Source organism: Fulvia fulva, chromosome 9, assembly GCF_020509005.1.
Source record: "Fulvia fulva chromosome 9, complete sequence".
Lineage (NCBI taxonomy): Eukaryota > Fungi > Ascomycota > Dothideomycetes > Mycosphaerellales > Mycosphaerellaceae > Fulvia > Fulvia fulva.
The window spans coordinates 2,354,348-2,374,461 of record NC_063020.1 but is presented as its reverse complement, the minus strand read 5'-3'; the positions used below and the strand labels follow the sequence as shown (position 1 = coordinate 2,374,461).

At 53.0% G+C, this 20,114-nt stretch overlaps 7 protein-coding genes across 7 annotated transcripts; 4 read left to right on the top strand and 3 right to left on the bottom strand.

Annotated features, from left to right (window-relative positions):
• Positions 1–923: 923 nt before the first annotated feature.
• CLAFUR5_09352 (uncharacterized protein) lies at positions 924–2,017 on the top strand (the record flags this gene model as incomplete). The annotated part of the gene is made up of 3 exons (XM_047908500.1): positions 924–1,181; positions 1,333–1,455; positions 1,508–2,017. 3 exons carry the CDS (start codon positions 924–926, stop codon positions 2,015–2,017), a joined length of 891 nt encoding a protein of 296 aa, XP_047766452.1.
• Positions 2,018–2,626: 609 nt separating this feature from the next.
• On the top strand, positions 2,627–3,436 carry CLAFUR5_09351 (uncharacterized protein; the record flags this gene model as incomplete). Its single annotated transcript, XM_047908499.1, has 1 exon — positions 2,627–3,436. The coding sequence occupies one exon, from the start codon at positions 2,627–2,629 to the stop codon at positions 3,434–3,436; it is 810 nt and encodes a 269-aa protein (XP_047766520.1).
• A 98-nt stretch (positions 3,437–3,534) lies between these two features.
• On the bottom strand, positions 3,535–5,261 carry CLAFUR5_09350 (uncharacterized protein; the record flags this gene model as incomplete). The annotated part of the gene is made up of 2 exons (XM_047908498.1): positions 3,535–5,082; positions 5,139–5,261. The coding sequence occupies 2 exons, from the start codon at positions 5,259–5,261 to the stop codon at positions 3,535–3,537; spliced, it is 1,671 nt and encodes a 556-aa protein (XP_047766521.1).
• A 1,442-nt stretch (positions 5,262–6,703) lies between these two features.
• Positions 6,704–8,745, bottom strand: CLAFUR5_09349 (Dothistromin biosynthesis peroxidase dotB; the record flags this gene model as incomplete). Its single annotated transcript, XM_047908497.1, has 7 exons — positions 6,704–6,752; positions 6,811–7,179; positions 7,231–7,574; positions 7,625–7,795; positions 7,895–7,984; positions 8,058–8,086; positions 8,145–8,745. 7 exons carry the CDS (start codon positions 8,743–8,745, stop codon positions 6,704–6,706), a joined length of 1,653 nt encoding a protein of 550 aa, XP_047766633.1.
• Positions 8,746–9,395: 650 nt separating this feature from the next.
• CLAFUR5_09348 (uncharacterized protein) lies at positions 9,396–10,112 on the top strand (the record flags this gene model as incomplete). Its single annotated transcript, XM_047908496.1, has 1 exon — positions 9,396–10,112. One exon carries the CDS (start codon positions 9,396–9,398, stop codon positions 10,110–10,112), a length of 717 nt encoding a protein of 238 aa, XP_047766632.1.
• A 287-nt stretch (positions 10,113–10,399) lies between these two features.
• Positions 10,400–12,025, bottom strand: CLAFUR5_09347 (uncharacterized protein; the record flags this gene model as incomplete). Its single annotated transcript, XM_047908495.1, has 1 exon — positions 10,400–12,025. One exon carries the CDS (start codon positions 12,023–12,025, stop codon positions 10,400–10,402), a length of 1,626 nt encoding a protein of 541 aa, XP_047765967.1.
• A 401-nt stretch (positions 12,026–12,426) lies between these two features.
• On the top strand, positions 12,427–20,034 carry CLAFUR5_09346 (U3 small nucleolar RNA-associated protein 20; the record flags this gene model as incomplete). The annotated part of the gene is made up of 1 exon (XM_047908494.1): positions 12,427–20,034. One exon carries the CDS (start codon positions 12,427–12,429, stop codon positions 20,032–20,034), a length of 7,608 nt encoding a protein of 2,535 aa, XP_047765964.1.
• Between the last annotated feature and the right edge of the window lie 80 nt (positions 20,035–20,114).

Genomic DNA, 20,114 nt, shown 5'->3' with positions numbered 1-20,114 from the left:
TGGCTGCAGGTGTCGCTTGACACAGATCCTGGTGTTGTCGCGTGGTGAAGCTGCGCTTTCGAAACGATGTTGGTGAAAGTTGGAGGCTGAAGGATGTGAAAGTGGGCTGTTGTGATGTCTACCACAGGTGAGGAAGTGAACCGAACCGCGAGCTTCACTTCACGCGTTTCACATTCTCGGTGTACAGCCGCACTAAAGCGATAGGTGGCTCATTTGCATTCGATTTGCCTATACGCACCCATGCCAAATCAGGTTCTTGGGGAGAATCCCGGAGCTACGCCATCTGACGTGTCGATGTCTCCTCGTCAGCCAGCCAGTCAAGATAGATACGACACGGACAAGTCCACAAGAAGCCGAAGACTCCACATCCGAGTGCGCTTTGCGCTCAATGCGAAAGAGAACGGCTTCGCAGTTGCCACGGCTCTCGAGCGACAATCATCCGAAACATGCCACGACCTTGGAGTGGGAATAGCTAGACTGGAATCAAGCAATAACGAAAGGACGTTCCGCAAGGCTTGACCAGATTATGGCGAATGCTATGAAGCGTTTTCTGTCAATTGAGAAGAACTCGAAGAGTGGCGTCGGCAAAGTCGTGAGCACAAAATGCCTCGATCCACGGTCCCTGACTTTGAGCTCGTAAGGGCCCAACATCTACAAACGCAGGCACAAGGTGAATGAAGTGTTGTGCTCCTGATGAATGGGCGAAATGGCAATGATCCAAGCTCGATACGCGCTAGTAAAATGTGCCTGTTCGGAACACCTTCATGAACAACCTCCCACCCTCCATCTTCCAGCTTGACGCCTGCACCCTTGCACCACTCACGACTTCTTTGTGAGATCTAGCAAACAACTTTTTTCTGCACACTTGCAGCCAAAGGCAACCTAGGCAATAAGTACAACCGCATCCGCAGGACTCTACCGACATGGCTTCAGCAGAACAGCAAAAGACCGGCTTGCTCGACCTCTCGATCGAGCTGCGTAATCAGATCTATGGCTACGTGCTCCAAGCAGACAAGCCCATCGAGATCGAGCTGATCCGACGCCGTGATGGACCACTCGAGCTTGCGCGCCGCGGCATACCACGCAACATGCATCACCGCCACGAGGTGTACGACAGGCGCAAGAAGGCATGGGTTCTGGCTGAGATCAAGTATGCTGCCATCATCTACGTCGGCAGACAGGTACGTTTCTGAAGGGTATCAGGCATCGAGCGGTGGTATGGACTATGGTGAACCGCGCGAGACATGCGCTGCACGATGCGCGCCATGTATGTCGCAATCCCAGACATTGCCGCGAGATTCTCGAGTATGGCTGACACCCTGCTGTTTCTAGGTCTACCTCGAGGCATCAGCCATCCTCTACGCCGTCAACTGCTTCAAGTTCGCCAACACCACTGCACTTCGCGACATACTTCCGATTCTGGGTAAGTGCGCAGCGCTACTGCGCTACGTCGAGGTATGTAATCAATATTCCTGCTCGAGCAAGCAGATTGACTAACATGTGACAGATCGAGGCCGAGGGATGTAGGAGCTGCTCAGCACCCGCTGCATTCAAAGCGCTCAGCATCGCCACCAACCTCAAGAAAATCCATATTGGCCACTTCGACGTCTGCGACTCCCATAACCATCCCTACGCAGTCGGGCCGTCAAGCATAGCAAGCCTTGTGGAAAATTGTAATCCACTGCTCAAATGCCTCCAGTCTTCCTACCGCGAACAGAAGAAGGGAATTGATATCGCCCAGGTCATTTCGATGCGAGTGTCGACCTGTAGAGACTGCTGCCATGACCCAATGGCGGAGGCTCCGGGACAGGGTCATCGTTCGGCCCATGGTTATAGGGATGAAAACAACACATTTTGTGGTTGGCTCTGTAGTGGCGTCAAGACAAGGAACGAAGAGCTGGAAAATTTGATCTCGAATGAGATTCTCAGATTGCTCCACAAAGATGAAGAAGCAAAGTTCAACGATCTAACGCCGAAGCAGATACCACGTCGGTCAAAGCGCAACAAGAAGGAGTAAGGCACGACACACGGACATGTGCCAGTGCTTAGATGAAAGTGTTGCTTCAAGCACGATCGGAGAGGAAATTGGATATTGCAAGAAGCGACAGAACACACCACTGAACGATTCATCAATGTGGGCAAATGCAGATGTGGCACAGTCCGAGGTGATGGAATGAAAGCGAATGGTTGATGGGTTGCCACGGCAGGACCAACCGAAGATGATAGAATGATGATAGATTGCCCTCGTATACACAAGCACTTTCCCAGATCCCTCCATGCCAGCGAAATTTATCGCACCTTCACACTCGTTATGACTCGCCTCCAAGGGTTGTACCGTTAGTAGAGGCTAGAGTCGAAGTGAAACGGCAGACTTCACCCTCACTTCTATCGAATTCGGCACGAACTCGGCGCGCTCCATCGATCACGTGCTGTGCTTGGCCTATCTGGAACATTGGAGAGCCTCGGCCTCCGCTCCGCACTAAGTTGAGCCATGGACCAGCGGGTTTCCACGCTCTCTTTCGGTCTTTCATCATGAATGTTAATGCCTTGATGTAGATCGACGGAAAGGAGTAATCGGTATCGGAATAACAAAAATAATTACTGGAAGCATCCTAACAGCATCTCGATGGGGTCCATCCAGGATGACAGCACTCCAACCAGAGACAACGACATCACGATCCTCGTAACAGGCTTCGGACCATTCCAAGACAAATTCCCAGTCAACCCATCTTTCGAGATCACACACGCTCTGCCTGACTACCTCCCACCTACAAAATCCCACAAGAATGGGATCCGCATAATATCATACCCCCAGCCCATTAAAGTAGCATTCAACGAAGTCCGAAATCTCGTCCCAAAACTTCACGACACATATGCCGGAAAAGTCGATGTAGTCCTCCATCTGGGCATGGCCTCCGGCCGCAAATGGTACTCCCTCGAACGCTACGGCCATCGGGAAGGGTACAGCAAGAACAAAGACCTGGATGGGATTATGCCGGATCCTGAGGAAGGGAAGACGACGTTTGGGGACTGTCCTGGTAGGATGGCAACCTCACTGGACTACGAGCGGATTCTGCTGGATTGGCAGGTGAATGTCTTGGCTATTGCCGAGGGGCGATCAGGGCATCAAGCAGACATCAGGCCGAGTGAGGATGCAGGGCATTATTTGTGTGATTATATCTACTTCAACAGTCTGGCGTATTTCGGGAGGAGGAATTGTATGGAGGGTGGAACGGATACGGCGAGGCCGGTGCTGTTCTTTCATGTGCCGGCGGAGAGTGATGGTGTCATGTTGGAGCAGGGACAGGCTGTGGCGGTGGCGTTGATACGGGCTATCGCTAGTAGTTTCGGGAAGCAGCGTTACGATGGAGATGTGAGGAGGGTCGAGGCGCAACATATCCTGCAGCGAGAGAGTGGACCAGCGAATGCTTTTTGAGCTTTGCACAGACTTGTACACACATGTACACACGTTCCTATACAAGCGACAACCGTATCTACATGATATCCTTACTATTTCCAGCTGCGTGCATTGGACTACCTCGAACCCTTCAGCGTCGAAAAGGCAGAGTACCCTGCATCAATCATCTGCTGTGCACTATCATGCTCACTTTTTGGGAACGTCGTTGGCAGCACTGGCGAAGGCCTCTCGTCATCAATCTCATCGTGATCGTCCACATGGATGTTTGGGAGAGGCTTGCTCTGCGGCCTGTGGCCACTAGCTCCAGTCCTTGCGGTATTTCTGTTGACCTCTGCGATAGATATATTCCTCGAGACATCTGCGATCGAACCATTCCGCGAGACATCGACGACAGATGCCTGTTGTTGCATAGGCGCCTCGGCACCGTAGTATTTGACAGTTCCGTCAGGGGACCAGCGTGTTGCGGCTTGCGTTTGTTGTTCGTGGACTGGGTGATATGATGCATTGTTACTGTCAGCGGAAGAGTGACCGGTCGTGATCGGAGACTTCGATTCCAGCTCGTAGTGGCGGTCGTGGACGTTTTCTCTGGGGTCCACGTGGCTGCGCTCCATAGCAGATCGATGGCCAGTCGTGAATTTGTGGCCTGTCATGATAGTGTACAGTCTCTGCATAAGTCCAGTAATGGCTGGGAAGCAAGCGCAGAGCACTCCAAGGTTGATCTCAAGGTTGGACCAGATTGCGATGGGGTTGTAAAGGTATGTGACATTTGGCGCGCTACCCCAGACTGCGAGAGAGCGGAGCCGGATAATGCTGCAGAAGGTGACGAAGAGACCGATGAGGAAGGTTGTGACCACTGCCATCTTCTTGCGGGTGGCGATCGAGAGTGACAGGAGACGTGGGACTGGTAGGAGGATGACTGTGATGTCGAAGAAAATGTTGCAACCGGAGGTGGCGAAGATGAGAACGTTGACGTCGATGCAGTAGCCCGCGTGCATGCCGTCCCACTTGAGCCAGCTAAAGGAAATAGGCTGGCACTGAAGACCAAGAACCACGATGAGAAGCGCGGCGTAAGCCATCAGAATCACGATGAGGACCTTGCACGATGTGCGGAACCATCTAGGCTCATCGGAAGCTCCAGTGTAAGGCCACATGCGTAGATAGAGCAGCAGGATCGCGATCTTGGTGCTGGATTGGAGTGCCACGTAGGTGAACTCGGAGATGTAGAACCAGTAGAGGATCATGCTGATGTCGTCCGGGTTCTTAGCGACCATCCAGATGTCTTGTCCCAATCCTAGGTCGACCATGTGGTGCAAGATAGCGTCGGATGGAATCAGGATGAGAAAGCTGATGAGGATCACGAGGTCGTCCCAGCCATATCCAGTCCCACTGAGTGATTTCATTCGAGAGAGACCACGCGCAAGGATACCGAACCCGGCGACTGAGAAGAATACCCAGATGAGTGACTTGGTCAGATCGCCTTGGTTTCGAACTGGCTCATTGCAGGTCACTGCAGAGTATCGCCTGGTCTCGAGCTGCTCAATGACTGTGCAGTTGGCCGTCAAGCAAGCAGTGGTGGCTTTTGCGAATGGCATGCTGGTACATAGACATGCTGCATCGGTAGCGTTGCAGCCTGATACTGGCATGGCTTCGGCCAGACATGACGCCTGCAAGGTGGTCAGTGGTGTTCAAGAGGACTGCTTCGATCTCGATCAATGCTTACCGAACATTTCGACAAATCCGGCACAGCTGACTGTCGCGTGCTCAATCCCGACGACTCGAAGTTGTAGCCCTGTGCATATTGCACAGCAAGAGAAAGGAAAAGAACGAATCGAGTAGTCCACATCGTCGCTGCCGTTGCCCGCTATCTATCCAGTAGAGTGGGAAAGATGCGGAGGCAGTCCAGTCGCAGTGTCGCACAGCAAGCAGCCTGCCAAAAATGTCAACACAGGTTCCAACACTCCGCGACAGCCCTCGCGAGATCATATAACAAGCCTTACGCTTTGCTCACAGTAGCGACTAAAGATTAGTCAAGAGTTCCCCTCTTGATGCGACGGCACAACGTCCAGTTCCCGGAGGCGCAACGACGAGTGTGTTGAAGAGAAAGAGCCTTACCTCTGCCGCGAAAACAAAATCAAAGACAGTCGCCGTTCGTTAATTTCCGCCTAGGAAGACGGCGATAACGTGGCTCGAGCATGGGTGCAGGCAGGGTACGGAGGGCAGCTTCTGCAGAGACGTTGACTGTCATCTCAACGACATGGCCATTTTCAGGGTCAGAATGGCTGAACTGGGCGGGACTTGTGGCGGATGCCCATTGTGGGGGATGCGAGCTAGGCTTTTGCTAGCTGTATAAGGAGAGTTTCCTGCTAGCGTAGTCTTTATAGGCATGAAGACAGCAGATCGCTCTGTCTCACTGGCGCGGTTCAGTTGGTGCTGAGAATGCCTGGATAGCGGAGCAGGGACGAGGAACCCTTGAGTCCCTTCACTGTGGTCCTGCAACTGTTGTCCTGCGTGTTGGGCACGCAGCAGTCATCTGGAAGTCGGTTCCTGCAGCTCCGGTCGGCACGAAGCCGTTGGCGGCTGAGCTTGCGATCGATGCCGACTTCACGAGGCGCATTTCAGGGGGCCGTGCAGGTACCGCACACCATAGAGTCGTGCGACCATTGTTCGCAAGCGAGTAGCTTGTTGGTGATGGCAAAGCAGTATCACGCTGTAGCATGCGCTTGGGTCTGCACACACACTCTCCCTGGAGAGAAGATCTGCTGTAGCCTGTCGACCTTGGCAACTTAGCTGTGCGCGCCGGATGGACGATCTGCACATCAAGAAATTGACTATATGCTTGTGCCTTTGCTGTGCGCCAGCGGAACCGTGAAGTCGCACCATGGACAAGTGCGTGCTCGTTAAGGACATAGCACGACTTCGGAACTGGTTAAAACCTTCGCTAAAGCTTTAACAATGATAACCGAGAACCTCCGAGTTAGTATACCGTTGGACCTTGACCCGAGTTGGGCGAGCGACCAACGTTCAATGCCAGGCGCAACCGCAAAATGGCAGTCATCCTTGGGTCGGCATCGCAACAAACAGGCGGTGCCCGATCAAAGAGCTGTAGAAGTTATCCGAAAAGCTGCTGTTGAAGAAAAGAAGCATTTCTTGCGAAATGCGACCGCACTTGGAGGCATTGGGCTTGCCGTCAATCTATTGATGGGCGAAGGAGAGTGGCGTCGGTAGACGCTTTATATGAATACATTGCAGCATGCTGTTTGCTTGATGAGGTCGTCTTCTCCCATCTTAGTAGTTGGTCGCTGGACCCGTGGGACTGTACTTGTATCCAGGGAACCTGCGTTGTCGTTAGCCGAATCTTATGGAAATATTGCACTAGTGCAGCTGGCACTTACTGGTTGAACAAACTCTGATCGAACTTGTCCACGATTGGGCAATCCATGCCTCCGATGACAGACAAGATGTTGTCGTTGACAAGTTTGGTCACTGGCGAAAGTACGCTCAATAGGGTTGAGGCAGCATCTGGGATCAAAGACTGGGCAAGCTGTGCGTAGAAGCAAGCTCCCCTTGGGTTGTCAACGTCGAACAGATTTTCGGCGTTGAGCACACCGCCGCTGAGGTCGCTGAGGGACACGCCAGTGTAGGTGTTGACGCCGTTCGTGTTTCCTCCCAGGCGTAAGCTTTCTGGGTAGGCGGCGTATTGTACCGCAAGATCAGAATCAGCGTTGGCGATGTCGTAGTTGTTTGTGATCGTTCGGCGGTACCTGAAGATGTGTCAGTTAACTGCAACTTATGCAAGGAATAGCTTATATCACCAGTTTTCTGGGATGCGTTCTTGGCCTGGGTTCCACTTGAAGCTGGGGTATTCGCCCTCGACGGCAAAAAACTCCTTGAACATGTCGCCGTTCAAATAACCGCTTGGCTCCTCGGCAGAATGGTTTGACATCAGGTTAATGACGAAGAAGTAAGCGGCAGGGGCCACCACGACACCGGCGAAAGGTCCAGAGAAGAAGTACGGGTTCTCGCTGATTGACTGTCGGCCCTTCTGGAGGAAATCGCTTGCAAATCCGTGAAGAGTGTATCTATCGTCGCTCATACCAGTTTCGAATGCTTGCTTGAAACGATCAAGGTCCAGGCTGTGGGCATCTCCATTGTTCAACTGCGCCCAGGTTAGTCTTCAAATCTACCAGGAGCAGATTGAATACCTACGTATGCGTCGCAGCGTCCGATGGACATGTCACTTTCGTAGGTGTTGTGGGTGTTGGAAATACCCTGAGCCTGGCCCAGCAAGCCACTTGTTAAGGTGTTCGACGGCGGCGCACCGCCAATGCTCCAGGTAAGAAGCAATGGGTCTCCATTCATGAGAATGGCATAGGCAGCCTACGGATACAGCGAAGTCAGCTATACTGGTCCGTGATGTCGCACGACTGCAGCAGTCGATGCTGAGCACATCTAAAGCAATCGCAGTGAGGGACGCACCAAAAATCCAGATAGACCTGGACCCATGCCGAAAGCAGCTTCAAGTCCAGTGATTGTCTCAAGGAGGTTCGTTACACCAGTGCGACTGAGCTGTGGTGGTATATTAGCCTCGACTCTGGTTGCAGAAGGGCACAAGCCTGGGCATCTCTCAAGTAGTGCTCACATAGCCATGGTTCGCGGCAGCATTGAGACCTGGAATCCCACAGTAAGCATCAATGCAAACATTCAGTTCTCGACTGCAAGATCTTACCTGGACAGGGACCACGAATCTCGTCTGGGCCTGGCGAGGCAAAAGCGTGGTCTCCTTGGTTGGAGACATACTGCTCCTGCTCGTTGAAGACGAGGCAAGGAATGTTACCGCAGTTTGTTCGCGCCTTGCTCAGCTGTTGCGCAAGCTCAGTCGAAGGCACCTGGCGCTTCTGAACATCCTCGAGTGCGAAAGGAAAGGCAACGGCCTGCAGAGCAAAGCCCAAAAGAACGAAAGACGTCATGTTTAGGCGTGCAGCGTGCGCGATTGCAAAAACGAATGGACGAAACCGCAGCTTCAGAGTGGACTTAGAAAAGGATGAGGATATGCTCGATGAAGTCCAAGCAAAGAGGCTCAACAACAACAAGGGAAGTCCGGATAGGTCAGCATGTAGCCGTTTGTCTTCTGCCAGCGCCGAACATGTGGGTCTTCGGCCATGTCCACGACGATTCGTGCTCAGCAGCATCGGTGTCGCATGTTGTTCGCTACTAAAAGATCCGCCCGGGCACGTTGCCTGATTGCAGGGCTCTTTTCGATTATTCGATAGCTCAAGGAGACGGACAGGGTTTGGAGATGTTGTGGCGTGCAGCATTCCGTTGGACATGTGGCGATCGGCATGGCAGGCGTGTTGACTTTCGGGGGGACGTTGCGGTGCATCCTGATGAGAAGATCAGCGACCCCCTTCTCGCGCTTGCGTCTCTCGCGCCTGCACCGTCACCTTTGATCCACAACGACGGACGCCGCTTCAAGCCGAGGTCACTTTTGAATCATGCCGACGTTACTGGAGTATCTGATGATGGAAGTACGAGGTCGAAGGAATGAAGGAGACGAGGACAGTTGGAAAGGTGGAAAGCGTGGAGTTGCCAGTTGGACCGAGGGACGAGCCAGACAGGGATGAGCTGTGGCGAGCATGATTGGTTCGAGAAGCGAAGCGCAGAACTACTTCCTCCTCCACACCCGACCAACAGCACTTCGTAGACATCAGCAACACCACCATGTGTACGTAGTCTCATCAGGAGCGAAACAGCGCTGTGCGCCGCTGCAAACGCTCTCGCATCATTGCTCTGCGGAAGTCATATATCAAGCATCCGCCGTGGTCGTCCGGATCACGCGTCGGTGGAAGTCGATGTCTGAGAGAGGACAGCCATCGCCATGGCGCATTCAGAGCAGGACTTGGTGCGACGGCTGTCTACACCACACATGCACAATACACTTCTGCTCACCTGCGTGCCGTGAGAAACACGACCCAGACATATGAGTGCCGAGACATTTCATCGATTCAGACTCCAGACCGCCATCCTGCACAAGATCACCCAGATGCTGCGTGCGAGCCAGCTCAGCTTCGCACCCAAAGCCCAGAAAGTCATCTTCATCGGCCACTCCTCGGCCAGCGTGACAGGCAACGCCATCGCAACACACTACCCCACCGACTTCGATGCCATGCTCCTAACGGGATATAGCTACGAGCTCGTTACCGCCGGTGTGGGACTTCTCCTGACGCTGGTTCAGCCCGTGCAGATACAGAATCCAGCCAAGTTCGGATCGTTCCCATTGGGCTACCTCGCCTTCGGCTCTCGCAAAGGTAAGCGAAACTCCTACTACGCCGCAGACGGCTCGTTCAGCCCGGCGCTCGAGCAATGGGACTTTGAGCATCAGGACACCATCACGATTGGCCAGATCTACTCAGCCTTCTCTGGGCTCCAGCGCGCGGATGCCTTTACTGGTGATGTCCTTGCCCTGACCGGTCAGGAGGTTGCATTCTTCTGTGGTCCTACTGGCACGCGTGCGTTGGGCCCTCAGAGCTGTGGAAAAGGCGACGCGAGTATTCCCGCGAGGACGTCGACGTTTTATAAGAATGCTCGATTTGAGTATTATCTGGCGCCGAACACGAGCCATGCTACGACGCTGCATTATAGTACGCCAGATAGCATTAGGGAGGCGCATCAGTTCTTAGCTAGGAGGGGTTACTAGGCAGGTTTGCCGTGATGAAGTGATGACGGACGATGTTATGTAGCTATGTTATGCTGCTAGATAGCTCAGAATTGTCTCCGAAGATGGGCTTGAGTTCGCTCTGAGACTCCGTAATCCTTAGGTGCCCGTGTATCGACTTCGCTACCGTGTTGTAGGACATGAATCCGGTTCGCAGCCACAACAGCGTATTTGTGCTACTGCTAGCACCCCAGCACGATTATCGAGGCAATGGCCAGGTTCCCCGAGTACAGCCAACACCATCCTGCTATACGACGCAAGACTTCCCTTTACTCCTCGAGAGTAAAGTCGTACTCCTTAAACACTTCTTTGAACGCGTTAGCATCCTGTTCTTCCTCTTCTGATGTCTGTATGCAATCCCGCCAGTGTGCGCGGTTCTCCAGTCCCAAAAGCTTGCCCAAGACTCTCCTCCCAAACTGCAGATCGAATCGTAGACCCTTCTCGAGGGGCAACACAACCTCCTTCTGAATCGATTCTGACCAGATCATGACCTTGAAGTAGTCGCCTTCTTCCGCTTCCTTGATCTCAGCTTCTGTCTTGGCGAATTTGGGGTAAGAGAGGTGTTCTGCTTCGACATCAAAAGCCGCCTCGACTAGACTCCTCTTGATCATGTCCACAGGCACGGGCATGAACTGCCAATGCAAATGCACACCACTACCCTTACTGATCTCCCATGTGACTGCACCTAGCTTGGCTTCTCCTTCTGCGCCAGTCGTACTCTTCGTTGCTACCAGAGTATGCAATGCTTCACGGTATCGCTGCATCTCGGCCATGGTCTTCTTGCAGCTCTCCCCATCCTCGACAGCAGCGAAGGTAGGCGCGTGGAATAAGGGGATGATCAGCATGTTCAGCGGATGTTTAAGACCTGGAAATGTGCTCTTCGTGCTGAGTGGGCCTTTTGCGATGGTCATGTAGGCATCGTCAGCGATGGAAGTAATCATGTGGGTCTCGGTCTCTCTGTTGGAAAGACAAAAGAAGCATTCTCGCTTGAGAGGCTCGCGCTGCTGCTTTGGGCGTTTGTGATGTCGCTCTTGGTAGCCGTTGCCATTACCACCATGAGAATAGCGGAAACCATTGAAGCTATCCTCCTGGGACTCGAGCTTTCGCTTCCTGGTAGAGGTGAACGGCGATGCTGTACATCCGTCGGGGATCTGCTGTGGCGGTGGCGCGGAAGGCTCGAGATTGAAAGCGTACACGGCCTTCTGTTTTTGTGGGTTGTTGAGGGGAGCCAGACTAAGGAATCGTGTCACTGATCGTGGCTGCTCGCCTTGGTGGAAAAAAGGCTCGCGTTCGTAGTACTGTGAAGATGTTGAGAGATGATATCGAGGCTTCAATGCTGTGCAAAGCTCGCCGATGCCTGGGACTCCTTCTGGCGCTTCTGCGAGAACGGTGGCAGCTCTTGAACCATCCCTGATCTCAGCTGGCCAGTCGCTAGTGATCAGGATATCAGCTTCCTCGAAGGCCTTGGCGCTTTCGATGTCTTTGTCGGTGTAGATCGCAGAGTACTCGTGCATGGCTTCCGCTGCAACGTTGGTGTGTCGACCACCAATCGCGACCAACTTGAAGCCTTCTGATGTTTTTGACTTGACCTTGCGACCAAGAACGAAGAGGTTCGGACACAGCTCGCCTGCATCGCTGGTGAGCTTCTCGATCACTGCAGTGGGAAGTACTCTCTGGCCGAGTGCGAAGTAAGTCGGCAGTTGAACCTCGATGTTGCCTCCTAGTAGATTGGCTAGTTCTCGATCCTGTTCCTCTGTAGCAAGGTCCGGGTCGCTGAACAGATTGCCAGCGATGATGGCGAACGCAAAGGCATTCTTGGCGTGCAACTTTCCGAGCTTGGTGAATACGTCTGTGAGCTGCCCATTGACATCACCGACCACGATGATCTTCGGCATGTCGAAGTCAAGGCTGGTGGCGCAGGCCTATCGAAGCGATGTAGATGTGGTACGGTCCTGCAAAGTTTGATGGACTTGCGGTGGTCAACGTGAGGGAAGTGGCGATGTCGTGCTCATGCTGGAAGTGAGTGTGTAGAAGAGTGTGGTTTAGAAGTACCTCGCAATCTGTCGTGACATGTGATGGGCGAGATGAATTTGCATAGGGACGAAAAACATCAATCACATGCGCGTCACTCTCGAGATTCTCTTCAAACCCGCGCATTTGGTGGCGCTAGCAGGGGCACCTGCTCGGGACGAGCCGCCTCCACTTCTCGGAACATTAACCTTGTTCGTGGCTTCGACATGAAAAAAGTTCCCAGCGACCATCTCATTCGCGGATAACAACCCTGCGACATGTAAAGATGTCGTCCATGTCCAGAGGAAAGGCCGGGAAGGCTGCAAAGGCCTATAAAGTGGTCAAGCCGAAGAAGAGCACGAAACACACGACGCCACACACCCGAAACCACCGCTTCAAGTCCTTCAACGACCGAATCGCCAGCCTGAAGATCGATCCTGTGCGCCGACGACGATATGTAGAGGGTGAAGAGAAGGAGCAGGAGAGCACACACACCTACTTCGGCACTTCTTTGGAGCAATGGAAGGACACAAACCTTTCAGCGACTTTCACGTCGTTCGCGAAGGAAGTTTCGCCGCTTTGCGACAATTTGGCTGTGGTGCTGTACAATGAGGAGAAGATCATGGATGTACTGGTCAAGTACATTGAGAAGGCAGACGCACTCGCTATGGAGCCGCTGTTGAATCTACTCTCCCAATTCGCTCATGATTTGGACACCAAGTTTGAGGTGCACTTCCAGCGAGCAGTAGCTACAGTGACAGCTGTCGCAGCGAAGCATTCCGACTTTGCTGTCATCGAGTGGAGTTTCACCTGTCTGGCATGGCTGTTCAAGTATTTCTCGCGACTTCTGACACCGGATCTGCGACCACTGTACGACCTGATAGCACCATATCTGGGAAAGGAAGCACAGAAGCCCTTCATTGTTCGCTTCACGGCAGAAGCACTGAGCTTTCTGGTCCGAAAGGCGGCTTTGGTGTATGAGAAAGATAAGGAGCCCTTGGATCTGATTATGGAACATATGCTGCAAGACTGTGTCGCGACACCATCGGACTCGACCGCCAGCTTGCAACAACAGGGTGTGATGACACTGCTGACAGAGGCAATCAAAGGCATTCAGAATGGCGTCCATGCGAGTGCGAGTGCAGTCTTATCGTGTCTGTTTCGCAGCGCTGGTGGGCTTGCAACGACAGAGAGTCAATCTATGGACAAAATTGCGACTGGTATACTGACCAGCTTAATCCACTCTTGCAACCCAGAAGGATTTGCGCCGGTCTTGGACACTACGTTGAATTACGTCGGAAGCTCATCGAAGACTTCAGGTTTCAGCATTCGCTTTTGCGCTTCGTTGCTGTTCACAGTAGTGTCAGTGCGCAAGGGCACTCGAATCCAGGACTGGAAGCCGATCACCAAGTTGGCGCAAGAGCATGTAGCAAAGTGCCAGGAGCTCGAAGTCATCGAAGCTCAAACAGTGTCGCCTGTGTTGGGGCTGCTGTCTGTGTCCATGCAGACCGCCACGATCGATGCAGTGCTTTCAATCCGGCAAGTTGTGGATGTGGTCCGGACCGGAAAGCTGGCTCCTTTCTTCATCCAATTCTGCGATATGGTCTCAAGGCTGGGGAAGGAGCGCTTCGAGAACTTCGTACTGCCAGCTTTTCAGAAATTTGTTCTTGATGCAGCGCAAGAGGGCGACATGGGGCTATACTCATTGATCCCACGTGTTGCACTCAGGACGCAGGATGCAAAGCTGAAATGTCCGCACAACATGCTCAGAAGCATCATCGACGATCTCAAGCAGCTTACCGGGCAGCACACAACGGATAGCCACGAACTCCTTGCGCGAGCTAATCTGAAGCTGAAAGCCCTGGTGTGCTTAACCTTGAGCGAGGAGACTAAGCAAGCCCTCAGATCTTCTTTGCTCAAATTGGTACACAGGGCGCTCGAGAACACCGAGCCCCCATCGACCAGCTTCTGCGACTTCGCGCTCAGTGTCGGCTTTGAACAGCTTTTGCATCTGCAAGAGAACGAAACCGCACTGGAAAGCCTCTGGATCAAGCTGTGCAATGCTAGTCCGAACTACATTGGACTGTCGAAATTCTGGAGCAATCTGCTACGGTACGTGAAGAGCCACAAGCCAAACGATCTTGGTGGGTCCCATCTTGAAGCCCTAGATAAAGCACTCGTGTCATGTTTGGCGAGCTCTTCGCACTCAATTAGGCAAGACACTTTGGACATCATCTCCATGCTGTACCAGCTGCGTGGGAAGGAGGCAACAAACCTTCTCTCGATCGCGGTCACGATTGAGTCGATCCCCATCACGCTCGAGACTGAACGATCATTGTCCATGAACATCCGAAGGCTGGCACCTGCATATTCGATCTGCAACGACGATCTTCTACTCCGTGCGATTCCAAAATACTGCTTCGGCCTCTTACACCTCCGGCTGTCGAAGGCATGGGACGATGCAACAACTGCATTGGCCGGCATCGTAGAGACGAAGGCTGGTGAAGAGGCCGTCATGGAGATGGTACAAGCCTGGCTTGACTCTAAGCCCGATTTCCAAAGCGACGACGATGAGGTGCCTGCGGTCCTCGACGTCGATACAGATGGCTTCAAGGTATTCTCCGACTTCGAGTGTCCCAACCTTGCGAAGCTTGCGGCAATAACCGAACAGGTGTTTCTGCAGCCAACAAGTGGTCTTCCAGCTCCAGCAAAACAGCTATCAATCGACCAAGAAAGAAGTCCCATTGTAACCGCAACTGCTCGAAGCCAGGCACTGCGAGTTCTGAACAAGATGCCTCAGCTTGCTGAAAAACGGTCGCGCATACTTGTGCCCATTTTGTTGAAGTGGGCAGGAACTGCTGATGAGATGGATCCAGAATCTGAAGGCGGCCGCTGGTCTCGTAAGGACCAAAAAGCTCTGCTGGCCATCTTCGCGCAATTTGGTAATCCGAAAGTGCTTTACAAGAGCGACGAAGTGTACAGCGCTCTGCTGGCTCTATCCGCCAACGGTGATGTGGAGATCCAACGATCTGCGCTCAAAGCGATCATGGCATGGAAAAACAAGTCAGTGACGCGGTATGAAGAGCATCTCAACAATCTGCTTGATGAAGACCGCTTTCGTGAAGAGCTCTCCGTCTTCTTGCGCGAGGAGGTTGACGAAGAAGAAGGCATCAGTTCGGAGGATCACACTCATCTTATGCCGGTCATGCTAAGACTCTTGTATGGCAGAGCGGTCTCTGGAGGCAAAGAAGGACAGTCTGGTCGCCGTAAAGCCATATTCGTGGCTCTCTCTCGTTTCGGCAACAATGTTTTGGAGCAGTTCATCGACATTGCGCTTTCGGGCACAGCCAAGGATCACGCTGGAGCGGATACTGACTTCGTACAGGAGCCGAAAGCACCTTTGCGACAGCAGTTTGGTATGCTCAACATGATCAATGACATGCTACAGGTACTGGGTGCGGAGCTGGAACCGTCAGCCACTAAGCAGGTCCAGGGCATTTTGTCCTGCACAGTGTCTGCCTCGCGGAGACTTGACCAGGATGATCAGCAGTCGGAAGCATCGTTGCTGCGTACTATCCGCTCGGCTGGTATGCAGTGCCTAGTCAAGACATTTGACACCATGTCTGGCCAAGACTTGAAGAGGTACGGAAAGATCATTGTCGACGACCTGCTTGTGCCCCGACTGGAAAGGTTTGCAAACGAGAACGCGCAAGGCGTGTCAGGCACTTTACGACTGTTTGCCGCATGGAGTGCTCGTAACGCTACAATAGAGCTTTTGACTTCCGCAGATGGCAAGATCTTGCATTCCATCGCCCACCTGTTGCAAAGACAGCATACCAAGGATGAAGTGCGCGTCTTCATACTGAAGGAGATTCTCGACAACCTGGTACAGCAAGACTTGGATCACACCGTACTTCAGCCACACGTCTCTAGCTTCGTTACTGCAATTGGAGCCATCATCAAAGGACAACCCAGTAAAGCTGTTCTTGATGCTAGTGTCCAGTCCTTCGCAAAGCTGGCTGCCGAGATCTCATCTGGTGACGAAGCTGCGGATGTGACCAAGACGTGCACTGGCCTGCTCACCAAACCGAGCAAAGATGTTTCTCCTTGGACGAAGACTGGCCTCCTACGGACCTTGCTGCCACTTGTGCAGCGGTCCGACGTTCCTGTGAAAGATGAGCTCTACTCTGCACTAAGCGGCCTTTTCTCTCGGCTTCGAGGCGTCGAAAGTCGTGCTTTGCTGGCGCAAGTACTTGCAACCCTCGTCAAGGACGATGAGGTGCTTGCTCGGGCAGCGAAGGCCTGCGAAGACATGAATGCTATGGGAACTCGCCTTGACGAGCCAAACCACGAACGTCGTGAACAAGCATTTACTTGGATCTACGAATCATCCAACGCAATGAGCTTGGAGCAGTGGCTGCCTGTGGTGCACAATTGCCTCTACTACATCAGAGATTCGGAAGATCGTGTCAATAGGTCTAGTGCATCTCATGCCTTGCAACTTTTCGTCGATGCTGCTGCTCAGCACATTGAAGACGATGATTGGAAGGTGCTTCTCGATGATGCAGTCTATACGGGCATCGAGCATGGCGTAAAGGAGCAATCCGAGCTTGTTCGAGCCGAGTATCTCCAAGTGTTAGGACATCTCGTGGAGAAGTTGTCGACATGGCAGAAGGTCAGCAACATGTACACACTGGCGGTGGGCGGAGACGAGGAAGCTTCCTTCTTCAACAACATCCTTCACATCCAGCAGCATCGCCGCCTGAGAGCCCTACGACGACTTACCGAGGAAGCAGGCAATCTCAGTTCCAGCAACGTATCGCGAATCTTGCTACCTTTGCTCGAACACTTCGTCTTCGATGCGATAGAGGGCGACTCCGGTAGGACGTTGACGGATCAAGCAGTGCAGACCATCGGTGCTTTGGCGACAGTCCTAAATCAGTCGGCTTTCAGGGCCACCTTTAAGAGATACACCGCCTACCTAAAGTCAAAGGTTGAGCTCGAGAAGACCGTCCTAAGACTTCTTGGTGCGATGGTCGATGGTGCAAGGGCATCGCAGTCGTCCGACGGTGCCGAAGATCCTGCTTCGGACGCTACGACTGCAAAGGCCAGCGTACTCTCCAGCAAGGCGGTGATCAGCGAGCAGTTGCCTCCACTTCTAGCGTATCTGCACCAGAAGGACGAGTCCACGGTCGATCGTCGTATGCCAGTAGCCGTCACCATCGTGAAACTCATGCTCGCACTGCCGGAGAATGAGTTCGCAGCGCGACTGCCTGCTGTGTTGACAGACGTATCACACGTTTTCCGGAGTCGCAGCCAAGAGGCTCGCGATGAGACGCGAAAGGCGCTCAAGGCCGTTTCATCGCTAGTCGGCCCCAACTACTTCAGCTTCATTCTTAGAGAGCTGCGAAGTGCGCTGAAGCGTGGATATCAGCTGCACGTGCTCTCTTTCACCGTGCATGCCCTCCTGGTGGATGCCAAGCTCTCGCCGGGAGATCTTGATGAATGCTTGCCAGATCTGATGGCCGTCATCATGGACGACATTTTCGGCGTCACTGGGCAAGAAAAAGACGCAGAGGAGTACAAGAGCGGCATGAAAGAGGTCAAGAGCAGTAAGAGCTATGATACGATGGAACATCTTGCCCGGATTACACCTATTCGCAAGCTCGGAGAACTCGTCCGACCCATTCGGTCACTTTTGTCAGAAAGACTTGACTTGAAGTCGCTCAAGAAGATTGACGAGCTTTTGACGCGGCTTCGCAAGGGCGTTGACGAGAATCCTGCCTCAGACAGCAGGGACATGCTCAGCTTTTGCTGGGAGATCGTCAGTCAGGTCTATCAAGAGGAGGCAGCAGTACCTGCCGCGCAGACGCTGTTCGATGAGCGTCGCAAACGATTCCTGGTACAGCTAGAAGCACCCAAAGGTCTACACGAGAAGAGTACAACGACATCGTACCGTTTCAAGTTGGTCAGCTTTGCTCTCAATCTGCTCCGCAAAGCCCTTCGGCGCCATGAAGATCTGCAGACTCCGCAAAACTTGGCTGGATTTTTGCCTATGGCAGGCGATGCTCTCATCCAAGGCCAAGAAGAGGTCAAGCTATCGGCAGTGCGACTGCTCTCGACGATCATGCGTGTCCCCATCAAGAAGCTCGATGATAATGCACCAGTCTACGTCAAGGAGGCTGTAGCTATGATCAAGGGTGCACCGAACATGACTACAGATTCTGTCAAGGCTGCCCTTGAGCTCATCACGTCAGTGCTCCGTGAGAAGCGTACTGTCGAAGTGAAGGAGAAAGACATGGCTCTTCTGCTCAAGCGACTAAAGACCGACATCGATGAGCCAGATCGACAGGGCGTCATTTATAAATTCTTACGCTCGGTTCTTGGGCGCAAGATCTTGATCACTGAAGTCTACGAGCTCATGGACGAGGTTGGCAAAGCTATGGTAACCAATCCTGATCGATCCATTCGTGAAAGTGCAAGAAGCGCCTACCTGCAATTCGTCATGGAGTATCCTCAAGGCAAAGACAGATGGCAGAAGCAGACATCGTTCCTGGTCGGCAATCTACAATATCAACACGCTTCTGGTCGACAGAGCGTCATGGAGTTTCTGCATCAAATGCTTGGCAAGATTGGTGACGACGTGCTTGCTGAGACAAGTCCAAGGATCTTCGTTTCGTTGCTGCCGGTACTGGTCAGCGATACTGACAACAATTGTCGCGACATGGCAAAGCTTCTGGTCGGCAGGATCTTTGAACGTGCTGGCGGTGAGCAGCTCAAGCAGTTCCTGACCATGATGGAGACTTGGCTGAAGCCTGAGAAGAAGGCAGCGATCAAAGCTGGTGCCTTGCAGTGCTGGAGTGTCTTGATGCGGTCCCAGACATTGCCTCAGAAGCAGCTCGAGAGTCTACGGGATAAGCTGGAGGACATCTTATCTGACTTCGCCAACGAAGAGACCATCGAGCAGCCAAGACTGATCTTGGACACGCTGCAGGCTATGTCAGTGCTCGTCGAGACAGCGCCTGCTGTAGGTCTAGGCAGGGATTGTGCTGATCTATGGAAAATTTTGCAAAAGTTACCAGCCCGCGACAGTGTGGAAGTGCAAGAGTCCGTTGCCACTCTACTTGGCAAATTCTTCGACGACATCGCCAGCTACAGTTCAAAGACCGAGTACAAACTGGCAGGGCTGCCATTGCGAGGCTCTGGAGGCGTGGAACTGGGCGCTGAAGATATGCGGAGCCTTCGCGCTGTTAATCTACAGGCACTGCGGGCAATCTCATTAGGCACAAGCGAGACACTGACTGTGCAGATCATCCGCAATCTTGTCTTCCTTGGTCGCTGCTTCGATGCTAATCAGATGCCATCGAGCGACAACGTGGACCAGGAGTCCGATGAAGAGGAAGCCAGTGAGGAAGACTCCCAGGTGCCCAACAAGACCGCTCTCGCAAACCTCCTCCGCCGCCTGTCCTCCATGCTCATGGCTGACAAGTTTTCCGTCATGTCTCGCACAACAGCACTACAGACCGTTGCGGCTCTGATCAACCAGATTGAGAACATCCCCGATCTTCAAGTCGTCCTTCGACCGCTCTACGCACTCACAGATCCTACTGTGCCCAAGCCACCAGGCGATCTCTACAAGGCGCTCGAGGACAAAGCTCGAGAGACAATGGACCTCATTCAGAAAAAGATTGGTTCACAAGCGTACGTTGCCGCCTTGGCTTCAGCGAGGACCGAGGCGAAGAACAGACGTGATGAGAGGAGGCAGAAGAGGCGCATTGAGGCAGTCAGTGCGCCGGAAAAGTGGGCGAGTGGCAAGAAGAGGAAGTATGAGGCCAAGAAAGTCAAAATTAAGGCAAAGGGCCAGGAGGCGAGAGGTATGAGGAGAGGGTGGTAGACAAACGTCTTTGGGGGAGTTGGCGGTGTGTGTACAAAAGCATGGCATGGCACAGTATAGCGAGGGCGTTTGGCGGACTG